This window comes from Struthio camelus, chromosome 14 (assembly GCF_040807025.1).
Source record: "Struthio camelus isolate bStrCam1 chromosome 14, bStrCam1.hap1, whole genome shotgun sequence".
In the NCBI taxonomy this organism is placed as follows: Eukaryota; Metazoa; Chordata; class Aves; order Struthioniformes; family Struthionidae; genus Struthio; species Struthio camelus.
The window spans coordinates 7458958-7480020 of NC_090955.1; the positions used below are offsets into that span (position 1 = coordinate 7458958).

Genomic DNA, 21063 nt, shown 5'->3' on the forward strand with positions numbered 1-21063 from the left:
TCCTCCGAACCACAAAGGGAGAGCGGCAAAGTCCACCTCCAACTTTTTACACCCTATGACACCCAGCAAAGGGGAGAAAAACCCGCAAGGACCAGCGGCAGCGGGCGTTCGGCGCAGGTGGCAGATGAACATTGCCACCAGGCGGGTGGCTGCTCCGGGGGGCACCCGACCCCTTCGGCGGGCTGGGGGCTGCAGGGGCCCAGCCAGGCCCAGGCCCCCCTTGCCAGCCAGCTTTGTTCGAACACCTGCCCGGCTCCCCGCAGGGCTGGCCGCCGTTCAGACCGCGACCTTTCCAGGCAGGAAGCGGGCGAAGGCTGGCGCCGCGTGGCAGGACGCTGGCAGGGGGAGCAGCCGGGGAAGCGGAGCCGACCAGCCAAGGCACGTGCCGAACCGGAGCGAGCTTCAGAAATGTCACCGGTCTCCCTCCCTCATACGCTCTTTATGCAGGCGCTCTTCTTCATCGGTGAGAAGAGCCCGCAGCCGTCGGGTACGTTCGCAAAGACGCTCGATAGAGCAGGAAACAGCTTTAGTACTCCAGGCGGCGAGGGCTCACTGAAGACCCGTCAGTCATGTCACAGCCGGTCCGGAAGCAAACAGCAGCATACAAAAATCTGCATGCAGCTTCCCACAGCTGGAATAAAGCTCAAGGCCACCTAAAAGCTTATTATTCCTGGCTGCAAGAGGGAACAATTTGGAAAAACGGTTACTAGGGCATTTGGCTTCCTCCGTTCTTGAAAGCTTGCTGATGAATCTGTTTCACAAATCATCATCTCAGTTACAGGGACAAGGTTATCCCCAGAAGCGTTCGAGGGAACACAGCTGTGAATGTTTCACAGAATAAAGCAACCAGCCTCAGAGCTGCAGCCAAAAGAAAATGCTTAAAAGAAAAACATGGGGCAGGGGGGGAGAGGGAGGGAAATCACACACACCACCACCACCACCCGAAACATTTGAGGAGCTTGGCAAAGAGCGGGACCTTTCCCTCTCCAAATTGTAGGGACATGGAGACAGGCCCTAGGAAGGAGGGAATTGCTAAATAAACTATGGGATTTTTAAGTGACAGTGAGAAACGAGGCACCCATCACAAAAGAAGCGTGGTTCCAAGTTACAATTCTGAGAAGGCAGAGCTAGACGGGGGAGGAAAGAGGGACACTTAACTCACGTACCCTCTACCCACTAAAACAGGGTAAATCTAAGCTTGAAAATAGGTAAGTATCAGTCAAAACTGTTCATGTGTTTTATCTAAGCGGCTGCAGCAAAATAAAGCAAACCTATTTCATTTACGTAATTGACATTAAAACATTTCAAACTAAATTATTTGCCTGCTTCCAGGTATTTCGTGATAGTAGTGCTGTGCAGACCAGCTTTCCCACAAGAGCTACAGTGTGGGAAATCAGGCTTTGTAGAGAATTTGACTTAAAAGAGTACCAACAGATAAGAGGATCTCAAACTTTGCCTTGGTGTTGATATTTTAACTAGCTGTCTTGTGGATAACCCCCCACGTCTACAGCAATTACAAAACATCCTTACAGCAAACACTGCTATTGCTAATACAAAGTTCTGGGGAAAAAAAACGCAGTAAGGGAAAAAGAAAGAAAAGTAATGCCCCAACTTACAGAAATTAAGCTGTTATTTAGGATGACCTCATACATGACCAAAATCTAGGCCACATTCCTTACAAGCAGTAGCAGTATTTTCAGAAATCAGTTTTTAAATATCTGCTTCAGAAAGTAGGCATCATTTTTGCTTACTCCTTCCACAGTTTAAAAACTCAGAGAGGAGAAATAATGTTGGAACATCATCAGCCCTCAAGTTATATTATGGTATTTAATATCTTATTATTACTATTATGCTACCAAAAAAAAAATTACAGACAGCCACTGTACTTGATATGGAGACACACTTCCTTTTCTCAAACTGACATTTCGTTACCTTACTCTCCCACCAGCTACGTGCACATCTTCAGCACCTTTTGAATTGCAGCTCTTCTGGAATACAAACGTGCTGGGTAAATCCGGACTAGCGTTTAAGGTGTTATGTTAACAACCGATTGTTGAGAGAAGACCTCAAGGCACGTACAGTTTTTCTCTATTTTATATTGACACTCAAATCAGCGGTTTCAAGAGGGATCAGCTTTCAGTCTTTTAGTCAGGTAACAATGTTCTACAACTCTTAGACTTGCAACAATATTCAAAGCACTGAAAGCCAAGCATTAGGTCCAAAGATGTACTTTATTTCATTATAAAGCAGATTGTTTAGGCATTATTTCTTTTTGTGAACATCCACTGTGAACATCCATCCTGATCAGCACGTCCTGCTTTGAGGACATAGCTGCTTGATAATAGACAAAGACTCCAGCACTCGACAACAAAAATATAAATGCATAGAACAAGTGCTGCAAAGACGCTCAAGAACCGACGGTCTAAACTGCGACTTGTTCAAACTGGTAACGTGACCAAAAACACAAGTGCAGCTCCAGCCCTGCCAGAACTGCATGCCCAGAAGTGAAGTCCTCTTTATTTTGAGACTTGTATTGGTCTTCCTTTAAGAAAAAAAATAAAAAATCCACTCCCCAAAACAAACAAAACACACCACACTTCTCCCCTCTCCCCTTAAAGCCACTTTTGAACTGCCCCTGATTTCACATCAAAAATTGTGCTGTGGCATGCTATTTTATAAAAGACAAAGGAAAATTACAGAAGGTAGTGTGAAGTAATAGTGAATACTTTGTAGTGAGCATTTCATGGATACTTTCTCCTGGTACTTTTGCTCCTTTTCCAATTCTGATCCTCACCCAGGAGTTTCATTTTTATTGATAGGTGTATGTCATACAGCATTTGCTAAATTCTCATGCATTTGATATTTGAGCTCAGTGCATTAACAAGGGCTTCTGGATGTCATCTGTGCTTCTTGGGGGACGTAACAGAAAGTCCCATCACTCCAAGCAGAAATAATAATTTATATACTGTCAGCACAACATGCAGAAATGCACAGGAAGTCACGCTGATGCAGTGCAGAGAAACATTCCACCATTATCACTTCTCATTCTGGTTTCCACGTTGTCCAATACTGATTGAGGAAAAGTGTATTTACAAGACTCATACACAAATATTTGCATTTGGTCCTAGGCACCTGATTAATATTGACAATCTAAACTAAAAACGCAAAATTAAGGATTATTCTGGTCCATTAAAACCTTTTACTGTAGCTTCCCAAATGTGATGGCATGACCCTGAAAAAGGAGGCCCAATGCCTTCCCAAGTATTTTTATGTGCACCATTCAAGTCAACGAGGCTATAGGACAGCAAAGCCTTCTACGTGAGCAGTAAGAGGAGTTACCTGACAAGGGTCTCATATCTAGAACTACAGAGGAAAAACTGAGACAAGTACATACATTCTTTTCACACTCCTCTGTGGCGATGGATCTCAAAATTCACTAGATACCACTAGTCAGATAACGCTGATTGCTACATGCCCAGAATTTATTACTGATGAGAGAAACTTAGCTTTAGCAAAGGGCACAAGGAGATTTGCATCTAAGCAACCGTAACATCCATTTCTGTCAGCTAGCATCAGAACTAGAAGTACTACGGCTAACGGCAGTGGAAACGGTAGTCAGAAGGTTGGGGGGAGGGGTTGGGGTTTTTTTGTTGCTTTTTTAAACAAAGCTGCCTGTACTACCAAGTTTCAAAGTTACAACTCTTAGGCACAGACTCTGGCAGAATATAGATTGACCTGAGTTTTCTGCTTATGGAGGAGGGGTGGTGGGAAAGAACACGTTCCTACTTTTAAAGAAACTTGACAACAGTCTCAAGCCAATATTCAACATCTGACAAGGCCTAGCTTAGTAATTATAAGACAAGACATTTGGAATTAGAGATATCATTTAGTAAAAAGAAACAACTGCCTCCTAAATCTGCCATACTCACGAAACCACAAAACTGATCATATTAAACAATGTTTGTGCTTACAACCATAACTAAGAAACTCAAAGCATTAGAGGGAGAGATTTTTCTCACCACTACTGCAAAGGAGCTGCAAACACAAGTCAAATGCAAAAAATCCCTTCCAAACATAAACCCTCCCCACAACTGTTTATTAAAACCTGTGAAGGCTTCAGGTATACTGGTTTTGAAAGGGGATGAAACAAAAATTGAAGAGTGACTGAACTAAATCCAATTCAGAGAGCTGATTTTCCTAACACATAATTAAAAAACAATTTTCTTTAAAAAATTTTTTTTGCACATTTTTCCCCAGCAATTTATAAAATGCAAACAGTATGCTAGAAAAGTTTGAACATAAGGGAATGCGCTTTGGAAACATTATTAAAATACATGTTCCTATAGAATGACATACTCAAGTTTACTTCTTTTCACCTGACTGAATATTTCAAGAATGTTCCTCCTTCCCTCTTTCTGGGTCCATGAGAAGTTGAGTTTAGAAAAGAAGAGCTCCCATACTTCCAACTTCACTCTGTTCCTTTACAAAAATTTCAAAGTACTGATAAATGATAGTGACGGCAAGCAAGATTCCAGTTCCAGACCCAATTGCCCCGAGGAAGTCTGCCAAGACAGAGAGGGCACCAATACAGAGACCACCAAATGCAGCAGCTGTAGGGATATACCTAAAAAAAACACAAAATGAGAATAGAAAAGGAACCATTAGACCATGCTCAGGATATTAGGAATGTAGTACATTTGTGGTACTTAGTGCTATACAGGAACTATGGGAAATACATAAATCAGAGAAGCAGGTTTTTCATAAAAAACCAACCCCACAGAGAACAGAAAGAGGACTACAGAGATAAGCTAACCAGGTGGTTGAAAAAAAAAAAAAAAAAAGACTGAAATTATTAGCTGAAGGAAAAACAGTCAATAGCAGAATACCCTCTTCTCTTCAAGGTCCAACAATCCAACATACAGCACATGCAATAGTGCTCATACACCAGGTAAGGAAAGAAAAACTCAGCTTGACTGGAGGGAAAAATTGCTAAGCTACAGAAAAGAAAATATTTCAATCTTCCATGTAACTACGCACAAAGATTAAACATATCACTACTAGCTCTCCACGTCATTCACCAATGACTGAAATCTAAAGTTGTGATGATTCTTTGATAATATGAAGATTGCATGAGTCCTACCCTGCAATCAGAAAACTCAAGAGACAAACCCCTGCCTATCTCTACATCTAGTAGATTTAAGAAGCTTTTTTTTTGCAAGCCCAATGTGAAAAAAGAACTCGAGACACATTAACATATTAAAAATTACTGTAAGAGTACTTGTGCATCAGTTTGAAGTATTAAATTACATTTAAATCCTCACCATTAACTATCATATAAAAATAAGTATAACATTGAAAAATTACCAAAAAACAAAGGAAAATAAAAGGTCTAGAGCTTAAGGTACATTCCCTAATTGTAAGAAAATAGACTGTACAGTGCGAGCCCAGCTATTTACAAGAGAGAGTATACTGTCTCATGCATATAACATAGAAGCTGAAAGAACACCCATGTTTTAGCATCTAGAAAATGTAAGTCAAAGCAAAACATACACTCTTTCCCCATAATGCTTTGCATAGCCTGTGAAATGTGCAGCTCACCTGTTTAGTTCATGTACCATGGAGGTTTCTCTATGGCCTCGCATTACCATTTGCTGTTCTTTTAGTTGTTTGGCAACCTGCATTGAATCAAGAAACGGAGCAAGTAAGTTTAGTGTCATTTACCAAGGCCATAAAAACAAGTACTATGTGAAAACAGAAGCAAGAGACTTCAGTAAGAACAATTTTTATATTAAAAATTTGACTTTATCAAATATTTTAAGTTGGGATGGACTGCAGTCATAGGCATCTCTCCACACTGTCAATTATGTAAAGCTTTCGCATAAAATTCTTGTCCTATTGTGAAAAGGAAAATCTGGGAATTGGTAGACTCTCACACTTATAAGCCAGTTCCTGTTTTGTTACCTACACTCTACTGATTAGGGTTTAGTACATGTTAGCAGAACTATTCAGCTGAGCTGACAGGTATTTGTGGGGCTGTATTATAAATCAAGCCATGGAAACGATGAGACTTTGAAAGAAAACCTTTTTGGAACATTATTTTAAAACTGGATTACTGCAATTGTACAAGGTTACAATAGAGCCCTGCAAACACTTTATTAGCCATCTGAGGGATACTGAAACTCCATCAGGGAAACCTCTTAAGCTGCCTATTTCTGAATCCAACTTACCGTGTAACCATGTACTTTAGGAAGGCACAATAGTCGTTTCAGAAGAAAGTCCAGATTTCTCTTACAACAGCCCTTCCCTTTTTTTTTTTTTTTTAAATCATGTATTTCCCCTCCCACCTTTTTTTTTTTTTGTAAGTTTTTTTAAAAAAACTTACATCTTTGGCAGAGGAGCCAGAAACTTCAATCCACGTCTTGGAGAAGAAAGCACAGGATCCCAACATAAACACAATATACACAACTGCATGGACAGGGTCTTCTAACACTGAAGAAAAGGACTCTGGAGGTGACAGATAATAACAAAGTCCACCAACTGGATAAGCACGAGCTGGACCTCCAGATGATATGTCCTAGAAGAAGGAAGCAAGCGGTCACCAATTTTCTCACCATTTCTTAAACCCAGCCTTAGCTTAATGGCTATGTATCACCTCCAAATACTTTGTATATCACTGCAGCAGCACACAAAAGATTCAACTTTACTATTATGAGTAGCTTCTAATGTGGAAACGGAACACAGTAAGAAAAAGTAAAAATATCCAAGTCAAAGAGCCCAAGGTAAATGAAGACAGAACATCTATACTCTTCACATCTCATATCATCAATTTAAACAAGTTACTAATCTAGGACTTCCAGCGTACAAGATCACTTATAGTAACGCACTTCAGTGTTTACAGAGACCATCTCTTCAACTAAGCATTTCAATGTGACTCTTACAAAGCTGTATGCGAGACACAAGGGAATACTCACAGACCAAGTGCCCAGTAGGCTAACCAGTAAGTTGCCACTGAAGCGAGCAGAAAGCATCTGGGAGATGACGTACAAATTGGACACGAGGGCAGACTGAAGAATAATGGGAATGTTGGAAGTATAGAACAGCTTGATGGGGTAGGTGTTGTACTGGCCACGGTAGCGAGCAGATTTGATAGGGAGATCCACTCTGAAGCCCTAAAAAATTTTCAATAGAAAAACTTCATCGTATCTTGATGAGCTGAACACATACCAGCAGTCATCAATAGCAAGCGCAAGGCCTTAACGACAATTAAAAACCTGCAATGATTTCCAGCCACTATCACATACGCTACCTAGAGGAACTATGCACGTGAACAGTTTTGCCAAGGCCCTGGAAAGCTGCAGCGTTGTCTGAACTCACACATTTAAAAGGTATGACAGATCTAGACATCAGAAGAAGCCTGAAGTTGCAAGAAAACCGAGCATAGGGTCCAGCAAAAAGAAACATTAAAACAAATCAAAACCCATTTGATATTCTTCAGCAGTTTGCCGAAACAAACACTAGAAGAGATTCAGGCTTAAAGAATTTAAACTATTTTCCAGCAAAAAGTAATAGCATTTTGGGAAAGGTATTATTACATATACGCATTCTTCTGTTCTTTCAGAGATGAAAGGAGGTCGCAAGTCTTCGAGTGGCTACAGTAAGTGTGGAAACTGATTAGGAGAAGCTAATGTTAAATGAACATCTAGATGTTGCAGGCCCGAAAGCGAGTCTTATGCAGGCACTAGAAGATAAAAATGTAATAACCTGCAGAATTAAGCAGATTACAGTTTTATTTCTATCACAAATAGTTTTACAATCCTGTTGATTCCAACTGACCTGGAAATAGATCACAATAGCAAAGACAAAGATGGTGGCAATCAAGTTCATCAGGTTGGGGAGGTTCTGACGGTAAAAGGCCTCACGAAGAGCTCTGACTTTGTCTGTACGAGTAGCCAGAAGATGGAACAGAGCAATGATGGCTCCCTCAAATTCCATGCCTTGGAACAGAAAAGAAAACCAAGTTAGGTGTGCTGTGGTTTCTCCAAACTTCAGTGCTTTGTCCCATTAGGCATACTTCCGAAATATAAGATTCAGGACACGATTGCTGCAATATTTCTCAGCTCAGAGCATGCTCAAGATATCAGTTATGTTAGTCCCAGGAATTTCTGGAAGTCCCACTGTAGTGGCCTAGAAACTAATCGTAACCCAAAGATCAAATGGGATGAATAGCGATCTCTGGAAACTTTATTGTTCACAAAAGTTGTTGAAAAAAAATTTTATTTCTTAAAGATAGAGACAACATGCTTTATGGTATCATCCATGGGGAGTCACTAGTTATTATTTGCACTTCAGCAAACACAGTAACCTCACTTCCGTTTTTTACCTTACAGTACCTAACAAGATAATCTCCTGTCAGGTCTTTGGGGCAAAGAGTAAGAAATGCCAGGAGTGGAAAGAAATGGGTGATATTTTTCAGTAAATTAGGCAGCAGCCTTAATACAATAGCAATCTACCACTATAAAGTTTTACTGGAGGTATTTTAAAAAAACAGAGTTCAGAAAATATCTTATGAGATACTACCAAAAAACCCCCTCCACAAAACAAAACAACAACAAAAACACACTGTCTGTGCACTTGTAATCTGCATAGGAGCACTTTCTGCTTAAACAAGATTCACTGCATGGCAACTACATAACTAAGACAGAAACACCGGCTGCTTAAGTTAACACACTGCCAAAGGAAAAAGTTTTTTTGCCCTCACGTAAGGAGGTAAGACTTTTCTACAACTGAAATAGTTGTATTTTAAGTGATCATTGTACTGCTCTACATAATACTGTAAACAGCTGGAATTATAAAAGAATATGAAGGCTGTGAAAACGAAGCTACTTGGTTTATTATACTTCAGCCTATAAAATAATTCAATCCTAATGCAGGTAAAAGAAACTGAACATGCCAATTACCTCGTCCTGTGTTCACGGTGGTGGGACTAAAAGCCTTCCATACAATAGTCTCACAGATATTGGTGGCAATAAAGAGAGAAATGCCAGAACCAAGACCATATCCTTTCTGTAGAAGCTCATCCAAGAGCAGAACTATCAATCCAGCAACGAAAAGCTACGGAAAAGAAATACAGTATTACTCATATCCCTTTCCGATTTGTTACAAAGCTTGTATTAAAAGACACGGAAAGACTACAAATGAGGAAGCAGACAGACTGATTTCTTTTTCTCTACATGTGAGGCAGGTAACAGTCCATGAGGCTGCTTTTTTGATCCCTTCAGAGCAAAGATAAGAAGATGGGACTAGAAATTACCTGAATTGTGATAAGCAAGCAGATACCAGCACCCATCTCGGATGGGTCTCCATACATTCCAGTCATTACATAGACAATAGACTGACCGATGGTAATGATCATTCCAAATACTGTAGAAAAAAAAAATATATATATGTATTTGTTCTGCAGATTTATCCCAGTGGGAAAATAAAGAGTATCTAAGCACTTATACATTCCTTCCCAACTTCCTATAAAAATAAGTCACAGGACTTTTAAATTCAAGGGCAAATTTAAATTTGTTGTCTGAAATCTGGCACTGGAAATAAATAACACAAACACTTCAACACAGAAAGAAATCCAATAGAAAAGAGAAAGAAATATACCCAGAAGCAAGTGTTTTGGGTTACCAAAGATGGCTTTAAGCGTTGAGAGCTCTGAGGGTGTTAAGATATCACCGTAGCAATTTATGATTTTTTTTTTCAATAAACAAATCAGTTAAGTGTTGCAGTGCAGCAAAAAAATAGCTAGAGGAGGCTCCAGTTTATCTAAAAGCCATTTATCAAGTGAGCATACACATCTCTTACTATTGAGAAAGAACCATTCTAGGTAACTGCAAGGTAAGAACTACAACAAACTTAAGATTAACCTTTTTAGGTTAAGATTGACCGATACAGTTCAAAGGTTGGGTCTCCATGGCCTGTACGTTATTTAGTTTATCTGATGAGATTACAGCAGCAATACCAATTGCACAGACACATTTCCTTTACAAACTAATCTAAAGCTTAACAGCTAATGAGCTAAAGAGCAGTCAGTAAAAGACTGCTGAAATATAGAAATTTTTAGCACAACATGAACACGAGTAGCGTGACAGAAACATCTGTACATCTGACTTCAAGATTAACTGCAGGGTAAGTTCACAGTTGCTGTGGTTAGGGTTAGATACTCCAGAACATTCTGTCTCAGTCTCTACTATCAGCTGTTACTTACATTTCTGTGCTCCATTAAAGAGAGCTCTGTCCTTTGGGGTGTCACCAACTTCAATTATCTTGGCGCCTGCCAAGAGCTGCATGATGAGCCCAGAAGTGACAATAGGTGAAATACCCAACTCCATCAACGTACCTGCCATACACAGGAAGCACAATGAAAGAAGATAATGGGGTGTACCATCTCCGGGCACCTTTGAAGCTCAAAATTTGACTTTCCAGCCCTTGTAACATGATGGAGATAATATAAAACTCCAAATCTCCAGGAACGCAGACGTTTTCAATGAAAACATAGCTTCCTGAAAGTCAGTCTGCTAAGCAGTGAAGTACTTCTCCGTACCTGAAGAACTGCGTTCATGGGAAAGACTGATCCTGTCTGCAACAGCTGTACCCCATATAAAACAATGTAGGAATTCGGTTTTTGCCTTTAAAAATAACTTGCATATTTTGACAATAATTACAGTGAGAAATTGAGTAATTTCATATAAATGATCATGAATTTTAATCTATTGTGAGATAAAAATCAAAGATGCCATCCAGAAAACTGCAATAGAAGCCTATAGCTTGGAACATGAATCGGAAAGCTTGAAAAACACGGAGAAACGTTTCAGTCCATGTTACTGACCATACCTCTATTTGAAGCCAGAATCACTCTCATCCAGTAGAAAGGATCTGCTGAGTCTGATGACATGATGCCAAACAAGGGAATCTGAATTTTCAAACAGAGGGAAATAGGATTAAAGTACAGACTTTGTAACATCCTTTCAACTTTTCAGCCTAAGCACACAGGGAAAGAAACATACCTGGCAGCATACTAAGAAGATGAAGAGTGTGATAGCTGTCCATAATACTTTTTCTTTAAATTGAATCTAAGGGAAAAAATAAAGCGAATAAAGCTGTCAAGATAACAATAGCTGGTCAACTTTCATAGTAGTTTAAGCTCATTTGATTCGCTTCTGAAGGGACAAAGTAACAGGACGTACTGAAGAAAATAACTAACTTCTCTTTCCTTTCACACTATATAAGGCTGAGGAAAAACGACAAAGCTTTACTGAAACTTCAATCCAAATAAGCAAGCTTATGCAAATGAAAAGTAATTCTAGTATTTCCACAGAAATAAGCCTTCCATTTTCACAAGGAACAGTTTTTGGTGGGGGAAAAAAAGGCAAAGCTTATCTGAACAAATAATCTTAGATTAGAAAGTAAGAAGCAAAGATGCTCAAGCTGCTGTCTTAAACTACTACAGTTCATATTCCAATACTTACTGCTTTCAACAACTCATGGTTCACTGCTATGTGCACAAGTATATTTGCCAGCAAAGACACCCTCTTACAACCGCATTTGCGCTACAGGACATAATAAACAAGCACTCCAGCAAAAATAAGCATACCTATACTGACAATTATCCCAACAGAAAAAAACCCAAATGCAAACTAAGCTGTAAGCATCTTATATAACACAAGTACAGATCCGTGAAGAAAATTTCATTAACATACCTTCCGTTCTGGCTTTTGGATTTCAGGCAAGATAACACAGAAGGGCTTGATTACTTCAAGAAATTTAACTGCAAGGAAATTAGTTAAAAGACACAGTGAACACACAGATACAAAGGACACAGGAAAAATGCAAAGGAAACAGGATCTGGACATTTACTCTAAACACTAAAATCTCCATTAGGCGCAAAGTATTTTTTCATTCTTATCTGTTCCAAGTACACCTTACTAGCTGCACTTCTCCACAGATATGTTACGGACTGGAGACAGATAAAAATTTAATAGCTTTCTACTTTAACTGATTAGGGTAGTAGCATAAAAAAAAACTTGCCACTGTTTTGCATGAGTTCATCAACATCCTTGAACTATTATTTCATAATAGCTTCTTCTCTAGCCTGAAATTTGAGAAATACAGTACTCCAGACCATTTCTGTTTAATTCAGAGGTTACTTCTGGGCCATACAACTGAAGAATCTCTACGCACTGCTCACGAGCAATAATTCAAGTTACTTTACAGAACTTCTCATGCAACGATCTCCTTCTGGTGAAAAGGATTTACGCTTGGATTAGAAAAGTCAAAGTTACCTCAGTCTTTGAAAAAAGAAAAGTGAGGTTCTCTACAGAGTCACATGCGCTCCTGTGAACAGGCACTGAAAGGCCTGGTTTGAAACACAGTTCATGCCAAACCTCTTATGACAAATCTCAGACTGCAGATGTATATTTTGGACTGATTTGAATGAAAAAGCCTAAGGCAGCGCAAGAGAACTGAAACTACTGGCTTTCTTTGTCTTTGTGGAAGGCGGCAAGCTTAGTGCCAGTTTCATAACGGTTTAAGACAACATTATGGAAGTTTTTCATTTAACTTCAAACTATTAGTTACCCGACAAGTTACACTGCCTTATGGTTTTAACTAACAAAGCTGCGAGCCCAGAGAGAGAGTCCAGCAGAGGGTTACAAAGATGATGAGGGGACTGGAGCATCTCTCCTATGAAGAAAGGCTGCGAGAGCTGGGCCTCTTCAGCCTGGAGAAGAGAAGACTGAGAGGTGATCTCATCAACGTGTATAAGTATCTGAAGGGGGGGTGTCAAGAGCATGAGGCCACTCTCTTCTCTGTGGTGCCCAGCAACAGGACAAGAGGCAATGGGTACAAACTGAACCACAGGAAGTTCCATCTAAACCTGAGAAAAAACTTTTTCACTGTGAGGGTGACAGAGCATTGGAACAGGTTGCCCAGAGAGACTGTGGAGTCTCCTTCCCTGGAGATATTCAAAACCCGTCTGGATGTGATCCTGGGCAATATGCTCTAGAGGACCCTGCTGGAGCAGGGAGGTTGGACTAGATGATCTCCAGAGGTCCCTTCCAACCTCAACCATTCTGTGATTCTGTGAGCCTCTCCTACACCTACTATAACATATATACTGAGTCTGATGCTTTATGAGAGGCTAACAGGTTCTTCCTCGAGGGAGCAGGCGCTGAAAACTTTCAATTCGTTCGGCCTGCTTCTAAACGCCAGCATCTACAGGCACAGCTCATGCTGACAACGGCCCTGAGTTTCAACCCGGCCGCTCTGACCACCTGCACAGCCCACCCCCGCCGGCCTCGGCACTGCGGCCTGACAAGAGCCGGGGGGGGGGGGGCGGCTGGACGCCAGAGCACCGCAGAGCGGCGCCCTCCCCTCAGAAGATTTACCCCTGGCCACGAAAAGAAACCTTTCAGCGTGGGGTGTGTGGGGGGGAACCCCCCAGAGAGAGCCCGGCGGTCAGACGGGAGGGGAAGGAGCCCGGGCAGCGCCGCGGGCCCCCGAGGCCCTGGGGGGAGGCAGCGCGGCCCCGCAGAGGACTCCCCGCCGCCCGGGCCGCCAGCAGCCCGCACGGAGGGCCCGTCCCGGGGGGTGTGAAGAGGAGCCGGGGGGGCCCGAGCCGCGGCCACGGGCCGCCGCGCACCCCACAGAGCCCCCTTTTCCCCCCACCCCGCCCCGCCCCGGCCGGACGCCCCGATACTCACTCCCCATGGCGGCCGCCCGACGGGTGCAAAGAGCAAGCGGCGGCGGCGGCGGCCTGCGAGAGACACGTCAGGGATTGAGCCCAGCCGGCCCCCTTCCGCTTCCTGCCACGCGCCGGCTCCGCCGAGCGCCGCCGCCGCCACTGCGCAGGCGCCGCTGCCGCCGCCGTCCCTCAGCAACCGCCGCCCTCCGCGGCCGCGCCGACGAGGCGCCTCCAACTCCCATCGTGCCCTGCTCTGCCGCCGAGGTGGACTACACTCCCCAGGGGGCGTTACGGCCCGCAGCGGCGCGCCGAGGGCCCCTGATGCTTATTGGCTCCCCAGATGCTATGCAGCCACTCGATTGGAGGAGGCGGCGCGGGGCTTGCTGGGAGTTGTAGTCTCCGTTTTCCTAGCCGCCATTTTAAAGACGTGTGGGACGGGCACATGGGAAGGGCTGTGACGACGAGTTGAGGTAGTGGGTTATTTTGAGGCGCGCGTGTTTCCGCTAGCAGAAGTCATGACGCTAGCTTAAGAGAGTCTAACAGATAAATACACGTTCTCTGCAATGAGGTGGAGGTGCTCCACGCACACAAAATGACTGTGGATGGTCTCGTGTAGTCTCGTGTAGGCCTCAGGTATGAGGCCTCAGGCCCTAACACACCACATCTAGCTGGGCTCCTAATAAAATAGGAAACATTGCTGAAAATACGAAACATTGGGCCATGTGTCAAAGAAGTCTTGACATGTCAGCATGTCACCGTACTACACAAGAGCACCAACAAGGATGTGGTCCCAATGTCTGTATTACTAAAGGTGTTTCTGGTAGTAATATAAAGTCCTGCATGCTTTCCAGCCATTTATAGAGAGACTTATCACTGCTCTGAAAACTGAGGTAAACAGAGGAAGGAGAAACACAAACAGGTGTTAATACAACTCAATTACAGTTCGTGTACAGATTTTGCAAGGAGTACATCTGTAAAAATAAGTACAAGAGGGGAGCTTTCACCCTATAAGAGCAAATTTTTACATTATAACCAAACAGATAGATGTGTGTGTGGTGGGGGGTGTGTGTGTGAAGGTTTATAAAATAAACATCAGCAGGTAGAAAGGTGTGGAAATACTGTGTCAGAGGTTTTCTCCTGTGACTTGCTGTGATGCCATTATGTGTTAAATAGCATCCCGTTGTGTAAAAAATGTTGTCCCAACAAGAGACAGTGTGATGGTATTTTGATGTATAACTGTCATCATAGAGCAGAATTTTAGAAAAATAGGGCTTCAGGGTACTTCTGGACATCATCCAGTCCTTCTTCCTGCCCATCGATTACGTGTCTAGCAGATGTTTGCCTAACCAATTTTAAAAACCTTCAGTGAACAAATCCACAATTACTTTGAGCCACCTACTCCAATACTTTTCTTTACTTTTCATTGGAAAATGGTTCCTCATATCTAACCTAACTCCTTTTTTTGGCAGTTAGATTACTTTTTTACTAGCCATAGTGGGCATGGAGAGTAATTTATTCTCCCTTTCCTCGCTTTCACTCATACGGATGAAACTATCACTCCATGTTCCCTTGATTTCCTTGTCTATAACTAACTCCATGTCTTTTGATCTTCTTCATAATTTTTTTTCCAAGCTCCACATTTCTTTCACTCTTGATTTGATTTTAATTAATCTGCATCTTTTTTTGTAGTATGATGGCCAAAATGGGACAGAGTAATCCAACCAGGCCTCAGGAAAAGCTTTTAGAGCATAAAAATTACGTAATATATATTAATTCTGTTCATACATCTCAGGATGTGTTATCTCAGTTTGCTCTGTTTTTTTTTCAGCAGTATGACAATGTACACTAATGTTTCAGTTTGCAATCCACTAAAAGTTCAGATCCTTTTCTGTGGAACTGTCAGCTGACTTCATATTCTCATTATACTTGTGCAGTTGGCTAGTCCCTGCCTAAATGTAAATAAACTTTTCTTTATCAAATTGCACCCTAATTTTTTCAGACAGTTTTTCTGATAAGAATGTTAATCTTTTTTTTTTTTTTCTTCTTGATACTTGCAGGTCCTTCTACCTTCCTGTCATTTACAAAGTAAATCAGCATACTCTCTCTTCTATTATCCAAATTCTTAATAAAAATACAAAATTGTGCTGGATCCAGAAGAGATTCAGTTGGAACCTTAATGTTCCTTCCAGACTGGCCATGGATCTCAAATCACCACTCTGTAAGTACAGGTTCCTATCATTTTTGTATTTCTTTTATAATCATTTAATCTAAGCCAGGTTTTTCTGCTTATGCCACGAGACAGTATTATTCTATAATATGCGTGACAGCTATAATTTCTCACCTATTCACCAAACCTGTTTTCCTATCAGAAAATGAACTTAGATTGTTTTCACGTGAACCCACAAAATCCACAGTGGCTGCCACAAATCTCTTTGCTGTTATCAAGGTATTTATATATGGTTTATCTGATTGTTTGCTGCACTCTTTTCTGAGAGTACCTTTAAAAGGACAAGCCCTAATTGCCATTTCCTTTTTTCTCTCTTTTTTTTTTTTTAACTGGCAGACATTGTGTTTGCCCTTCCCCAGACTTCTGAAACCATGCATCTCCTTTAAGAGTTATCAAAGACATCTACTAATAGCTCTGAGAATGCTTCGGTTGGTTCTCATCCAGGGCAGCTTATTTAAAAACATCCAAGTTAGATAGCTTGATTTTAACCCATCAGTTTCCAATTAGTGAGAAGGCAACAGTTTTCTAGCTGCCATTCCATCACTGAAGATGAGGTGCAGAGCAGAGCTGATTTAATAACCTCCCACTGGAAGAGAAAGAAGAATGAGCGGTAGTCTGAGGGAAGACTAGGCTAGGAAGCAACAGCAAAGATCCAGGAGATTGTTGGTAGAAGCATGCCATAAAATGCCACAATTTTGCTGAATTTATTAAAATAAGCCAAACTCTTGTGAGACTTGCTAATAACATCACTGTGCCGGATCAGCGTGATGTTAGAAAGGATTAATCTCATCTGCTTTTAGCCAATTAGAAGCCAAGTATCTAGGTAGTTGTCTAGACTCTCTGCGGTCAGTGGATATAGAGATGGGCACCTCTGGAGAAAGATTCACTCCATCCATCTTACAGGTCTGTTTTAGATTAGATGAATCATCTTCCAGAGATACCTATCTCTATTGACTGTAGAAGAAACCAAGGTGACCGCTTTGGATTAGATACTTACTTTTTTAGGTGGCTGAAGCTAGAAGAGATGAGTTCCACCCAGTGAGACTATAAAGTCTAGCCTCTTCTCAAAGTTGTTTGCTTTGAATCAAGCTGTGTTTTTTTCTGAAGGATTCTGAGGGGAAGCTTGTCTGTCTAGTGCTTCTACTGTGATTACTCTTTTGAAAAACAGGTAGTGTCAGTATTCTGGGGTCTCAGACATTTCCCCTCCACAGTGATGTTTACTCTTAAAAATTGGCTTCATGGAGTGAAAGTCCCACCGGTTGTTCAAGCTAGTAGCCTTTATCTGTGACACAAGAATAGGTGAAAAAATAGACTGTTAATCTTTGCATGGGCCCTCTGCCAGATTTCTTGGGTTCTTGTTGGTTTTGAAAATAATTGTAGACAATGAAGTACTTTGGTTTCCTACTGTAAGAAAATGAACCTTATAATTAGATGTGGAATCCATCTAATTAGACATGGAAGCTGAATCACTAGCTTTACATCTACCAACCCGTTTCCAGAACTCAACAGAAATCTGCATTTATCCTTATATCTGAACTCCGTATTTTTGCTTACCTCTGTATGTTGTCCATTCAGGATCTGAACAACTTCACATTTAGGAGAAAGGAGGGCACAGTCCTACAGCTGAAATTTGCCACTGAAGTTCCATTCTAAATATAAAAAATTATAGGTCAAAACTAGTTTTCTTAGGATCTTAAAGTGAAAATCTCCCTTTTTGTCATCTGAAGTCAGAAAAATGTAGCGAGAGGAGCCAGGGTCAGCTCCTTTTTATGATCAGCTGTCATTCTACTGAACAGATGAACAAAAGAAACAAAGATACAGTTATTGAGGAGTGACTGCAGTGATTACAATGTGACACTCTAGGTCAAATTTCTGCCTGATGTTGCTCAGTGACTTTGACAGTTTATCCTGGGAACATCTTGGCTGCCAATCATATTTATAAATTGAGTGACAGAAAAGGAATGTGATACATGAGGGCTGATTTGTACACAGTTTTGGGAGCACCTACTACTGCAAGGGGGCTCAGTTTAGAATGGTGCCAACTGGTGGAACTGGAATGATAATGAGGAGGGTGGCACGTAATTAATAAACCACTCTTTAGAGGACAGCAACATCTGAGAAGCAGACATAGATTTTAAACAGCTTGTTCTTTTCATGCCTCCCTATTCTTCCTTGAACCAAATCAGTCCCTCTTATATAACCAAGCTAATCCTGCTTTGGAAATGAAGTGTAATTTAGGACCATTAAAAACATTAATATTCACTTACTGGCTCTGAAGTATGTTAGCCAGTGTGTTCCACTGTTTCACACAGTGCAGATCTTCTGCGTTTACAACAGAATTTATGTATCTCAATCTACCTATATTACATTAGCACAGAACTGATGTTTAATTACTGCTTTTGAAGTTGGCCTTCACTGTGGGGTGACTGCCTATGGATGCTGGACCCAACTGTGCTGCATTGCATCCTAATGCAAATGATAAAGGCGGTGTGATTGCTTCAGTAGCCAGAGAGAAAAAGTGGAAAGTAGGGGTGGAGAGCTGGAAATGGGGAAAAAAACCCTAGATGAATTTTTCACTGTCTCTAAATGGCTCCTTTTAGTTCTAGTGACATTGCTCACAGAAACGGGCCACAATCTCTGTTTGAAGAGATCAGTTTTTCCTTATCTGTGACATGCTCACACTCTGTTTCCACATCGGTATTTTTTTACCAATGTGGCAAAATTCACATGTTGCAGAGAATAATGCTCCTTTTTTAATCAAAGAAACTAAAGGAGACCTTAGTCGTTGTTACACCAGGTCTCAAAACTTCTGTGCGCTGGGGCCACTAGAGGGCAACGTAACTCTATTCAGTTGTACGCTCACACAGGCGTGCACACAAAAACGCGCACACGCACACACAAACGCATGTGTTTACCATACAAAATACGGCTAGTTAACGTTCGTAGCACTGCTCTGAAAAGAGGGGTTCCATGATAGCAACAGTGCTTTGTGCAATGTGTCCGTTTAATAGCAGTACTCAGATGCAGTACTTGATTTTTAATGCGCAAACTCTGCAAGCAGTAGTCTATTTAACCACAAGGCGGAAGAACAGCTTTACTTATGATGCCACCGCTTGAATGAAATATGCACACAAGATAGGCCCTAAGTTTTATTATTGTCATTATTTAATAGTTATATTACAACAATGCTGAAGGAGGATCAGAATTCCTCATGCTATGGGTAGTGTAGATAGAGTCTGCAATCCTGCAAGGAACTTAACTGCAGACAGATCCCAGTGGCGCACACAGTGCTCGGGTCTGTGACACCTTAGGAAGTAACTGCAAGTTTCTCTGTGTAGTACAGATATACCACAAGAGATCTCTTAACCTCAGTGAGGTTCCCCAAAGAGATTGGAATATCTGGCTTAGATGTAGCAGCTATACCTATAATGCTCTGACACGATGCTCCCAGAAGTAACCACAAACTTGACATGCATTAGCTTCCCTTTGCCTGCAACCCACATGGCTGTCTCTCAGATTGCTTGACAGTCGCTTGTCAGGTGTCCTTACCAATTATCTACTCAGGTACATTGGCCCTTTCAGGTTCTGGAGGCTGTAGAATGTATGAAACAATTCAGGTCACAAGCGCAGGCTCATAGTCCGCACAGGAGGTAAGAGTGGATTTGAAGGTGACCTTCAAGGAACCCTAAGCAGACAGCGTTTCTAAAACAAAGACTATCCTTCTAGCCTAAAAGACAGTTAATTCCTAGCTCCTTTAAGGCTAAAGGTGAAACTCCATTGATTTCGACAGAGCTAGAATTTCCCTTGGAGTCTTTACTCTGGAGATTCTTCCCCAGCTTGCCTGTGAAACCTGAAGCAGTGTGCCAAAAGGCAGACAGGAGTCCTGTGTGGTGAGCAGATGTTGGGAGCCACATTTCTAGTTGAAGAATTAACAAATTATGTTTTCTTACATAAATTTGTACTTACACTCTGCTTTATGGAATATTACATGGTGATGAGAGATGCTGTGTGGAAGCGGCTCCTAGTCTTTTTAACTGAAGCAAAGAAATAAATTATTTTTTTTTCTAGCCAGACAAACCCTCTGCTTCCTTAGTAAAAGGAACATTTTAAAATACAAATTCCCTCTAGCCCAGATTCGCTCCAGTGGAGATGGGTAAGAACTGCAAAATTTGATCCTATCCTGAAGATCATAGAGTGTTTCAGAACTGGGGCGTTTGCAAAAAAATTACAATTTAGATATCTAAAATGAGATACCCGAACCACTGTTTAAATGGAATGGCCCTAGATACGTTAAAAGAACTAAGTCTAGCTTCTCTGTCAGGTGCAAGTCCAATATTGTAACGCACAAAAGAATTTCCAGCATCATTACCAGGACATGAGAGGTTAACTGCATGTCTTTGTACAGCTTTGCATGAAATGGTTTGAATCCTAAACTCCTGCTATGATTCACACCCCTATTTCTCCAATTTGTTCATCCAGGCGCTCCTGGAACATCACTTTATTCTGTGCATTTATGGCAATACTTAATAAGATATCTCTAATACTTCTAATACTATAACTTTAATCAGCTGTGCTCTTAGCTGGCAGTATTACAGCATTGCCTTTTCAATAACTACTGTCCTGATTTCTGGGTCTGATAAGTCAGACCTTCTTCATAACATGTACCTTGTATAACACACAGAACCAATGGCTAAACCCTGATCTTGTCAAAGAACAATAGCAAAACTTAAATGGGACTAACATTTTATCCCATATCTTCAAGTGAAGCCTCAACATTTCACGTAGACACAAAGCATGACGTAGTTTTGCAGTGATAGCAGTGCTATTACTTCAGAAAAAGCTCTGTTATAAAGCTACCTTTATTTGCTAAAAGTTGCCATGGAGGAGTTAAATTATGACCGGTTGTCATCAAATTATGCAGATCGGCAAACAAGTAAAATAGATATTTGCCACCATCAGCAGGTGCACAGTAGAGACATGAAAGACAAACAAAGAGGTTTTACCTCCTTCCCTGAGGGATGTAGTATTGGCCATTGCTGGCAACAGGGTTCCAGACTACTTTGATAATGGCTGGTTCTCAATGGACAGCATCCAAATTATATCA

General features: G+C 41.4%; 1 protein-coding gene across 1 annotated transcript; it reads right to left on the minus strand.

Moving 5' to 3' along the window:
* Nucleotides 1-2212: 2212 nt before the first annotated feature.
* On the minus strand, nucleotides 2213-13993 carry SEC61A1 (SEC61 translocon subunit alpha 1). The gene is made up of 12 exons (XM_068907301.1): nucleotides 13752-13993; nucleotides 11751-11818; nucleotides 11058-11123; nucleotides 10885-10963; nucleotides 10259-10390; nucleotides 9311-9420; nucleotides 8958-9111; nucleotides 7834-7994; nucleotides 6972-7169; nucleotides 6383-6574; nucleotides 5599-5675; nucleotides 2213-4624 (listed from the first exon to the last, which is right to left on the minus strand). Exons 1-12 carry the CDS (start codon nucleotides 13756-13758, stop codon nucleotides 4438-4440), a joined length of 1431 nt encoding a protein of 476 aa, XP_068763402.1. The 5' UTR covers nucleotides 13759-13993; the 3' UTR covers nucleotides 2213-4437.
* Nucleotides 13994-21063: the final 7070 nt, after the last annotated feature.

Excerpts from the sequence above, each read along its gene's own strand:
- SEC61A1 (XM_068907301.1), bottom strand. Across the intron at positions 9,421-10,258 it reads CTTTAATGGAGCACAGAAAT|TATTTGGAATGATCATTACC; the intron begins GTAAGTAACAGC and ends TTTTTTCTACAG. Across the intron at positions 9,112-9,310 it reads GCTTGCTTATCACAATTCAG|CTTTTCGTTGCTGGATTGAT; the intron begins GTAATTTCTAGT and ends TCTTTTCCGTAG.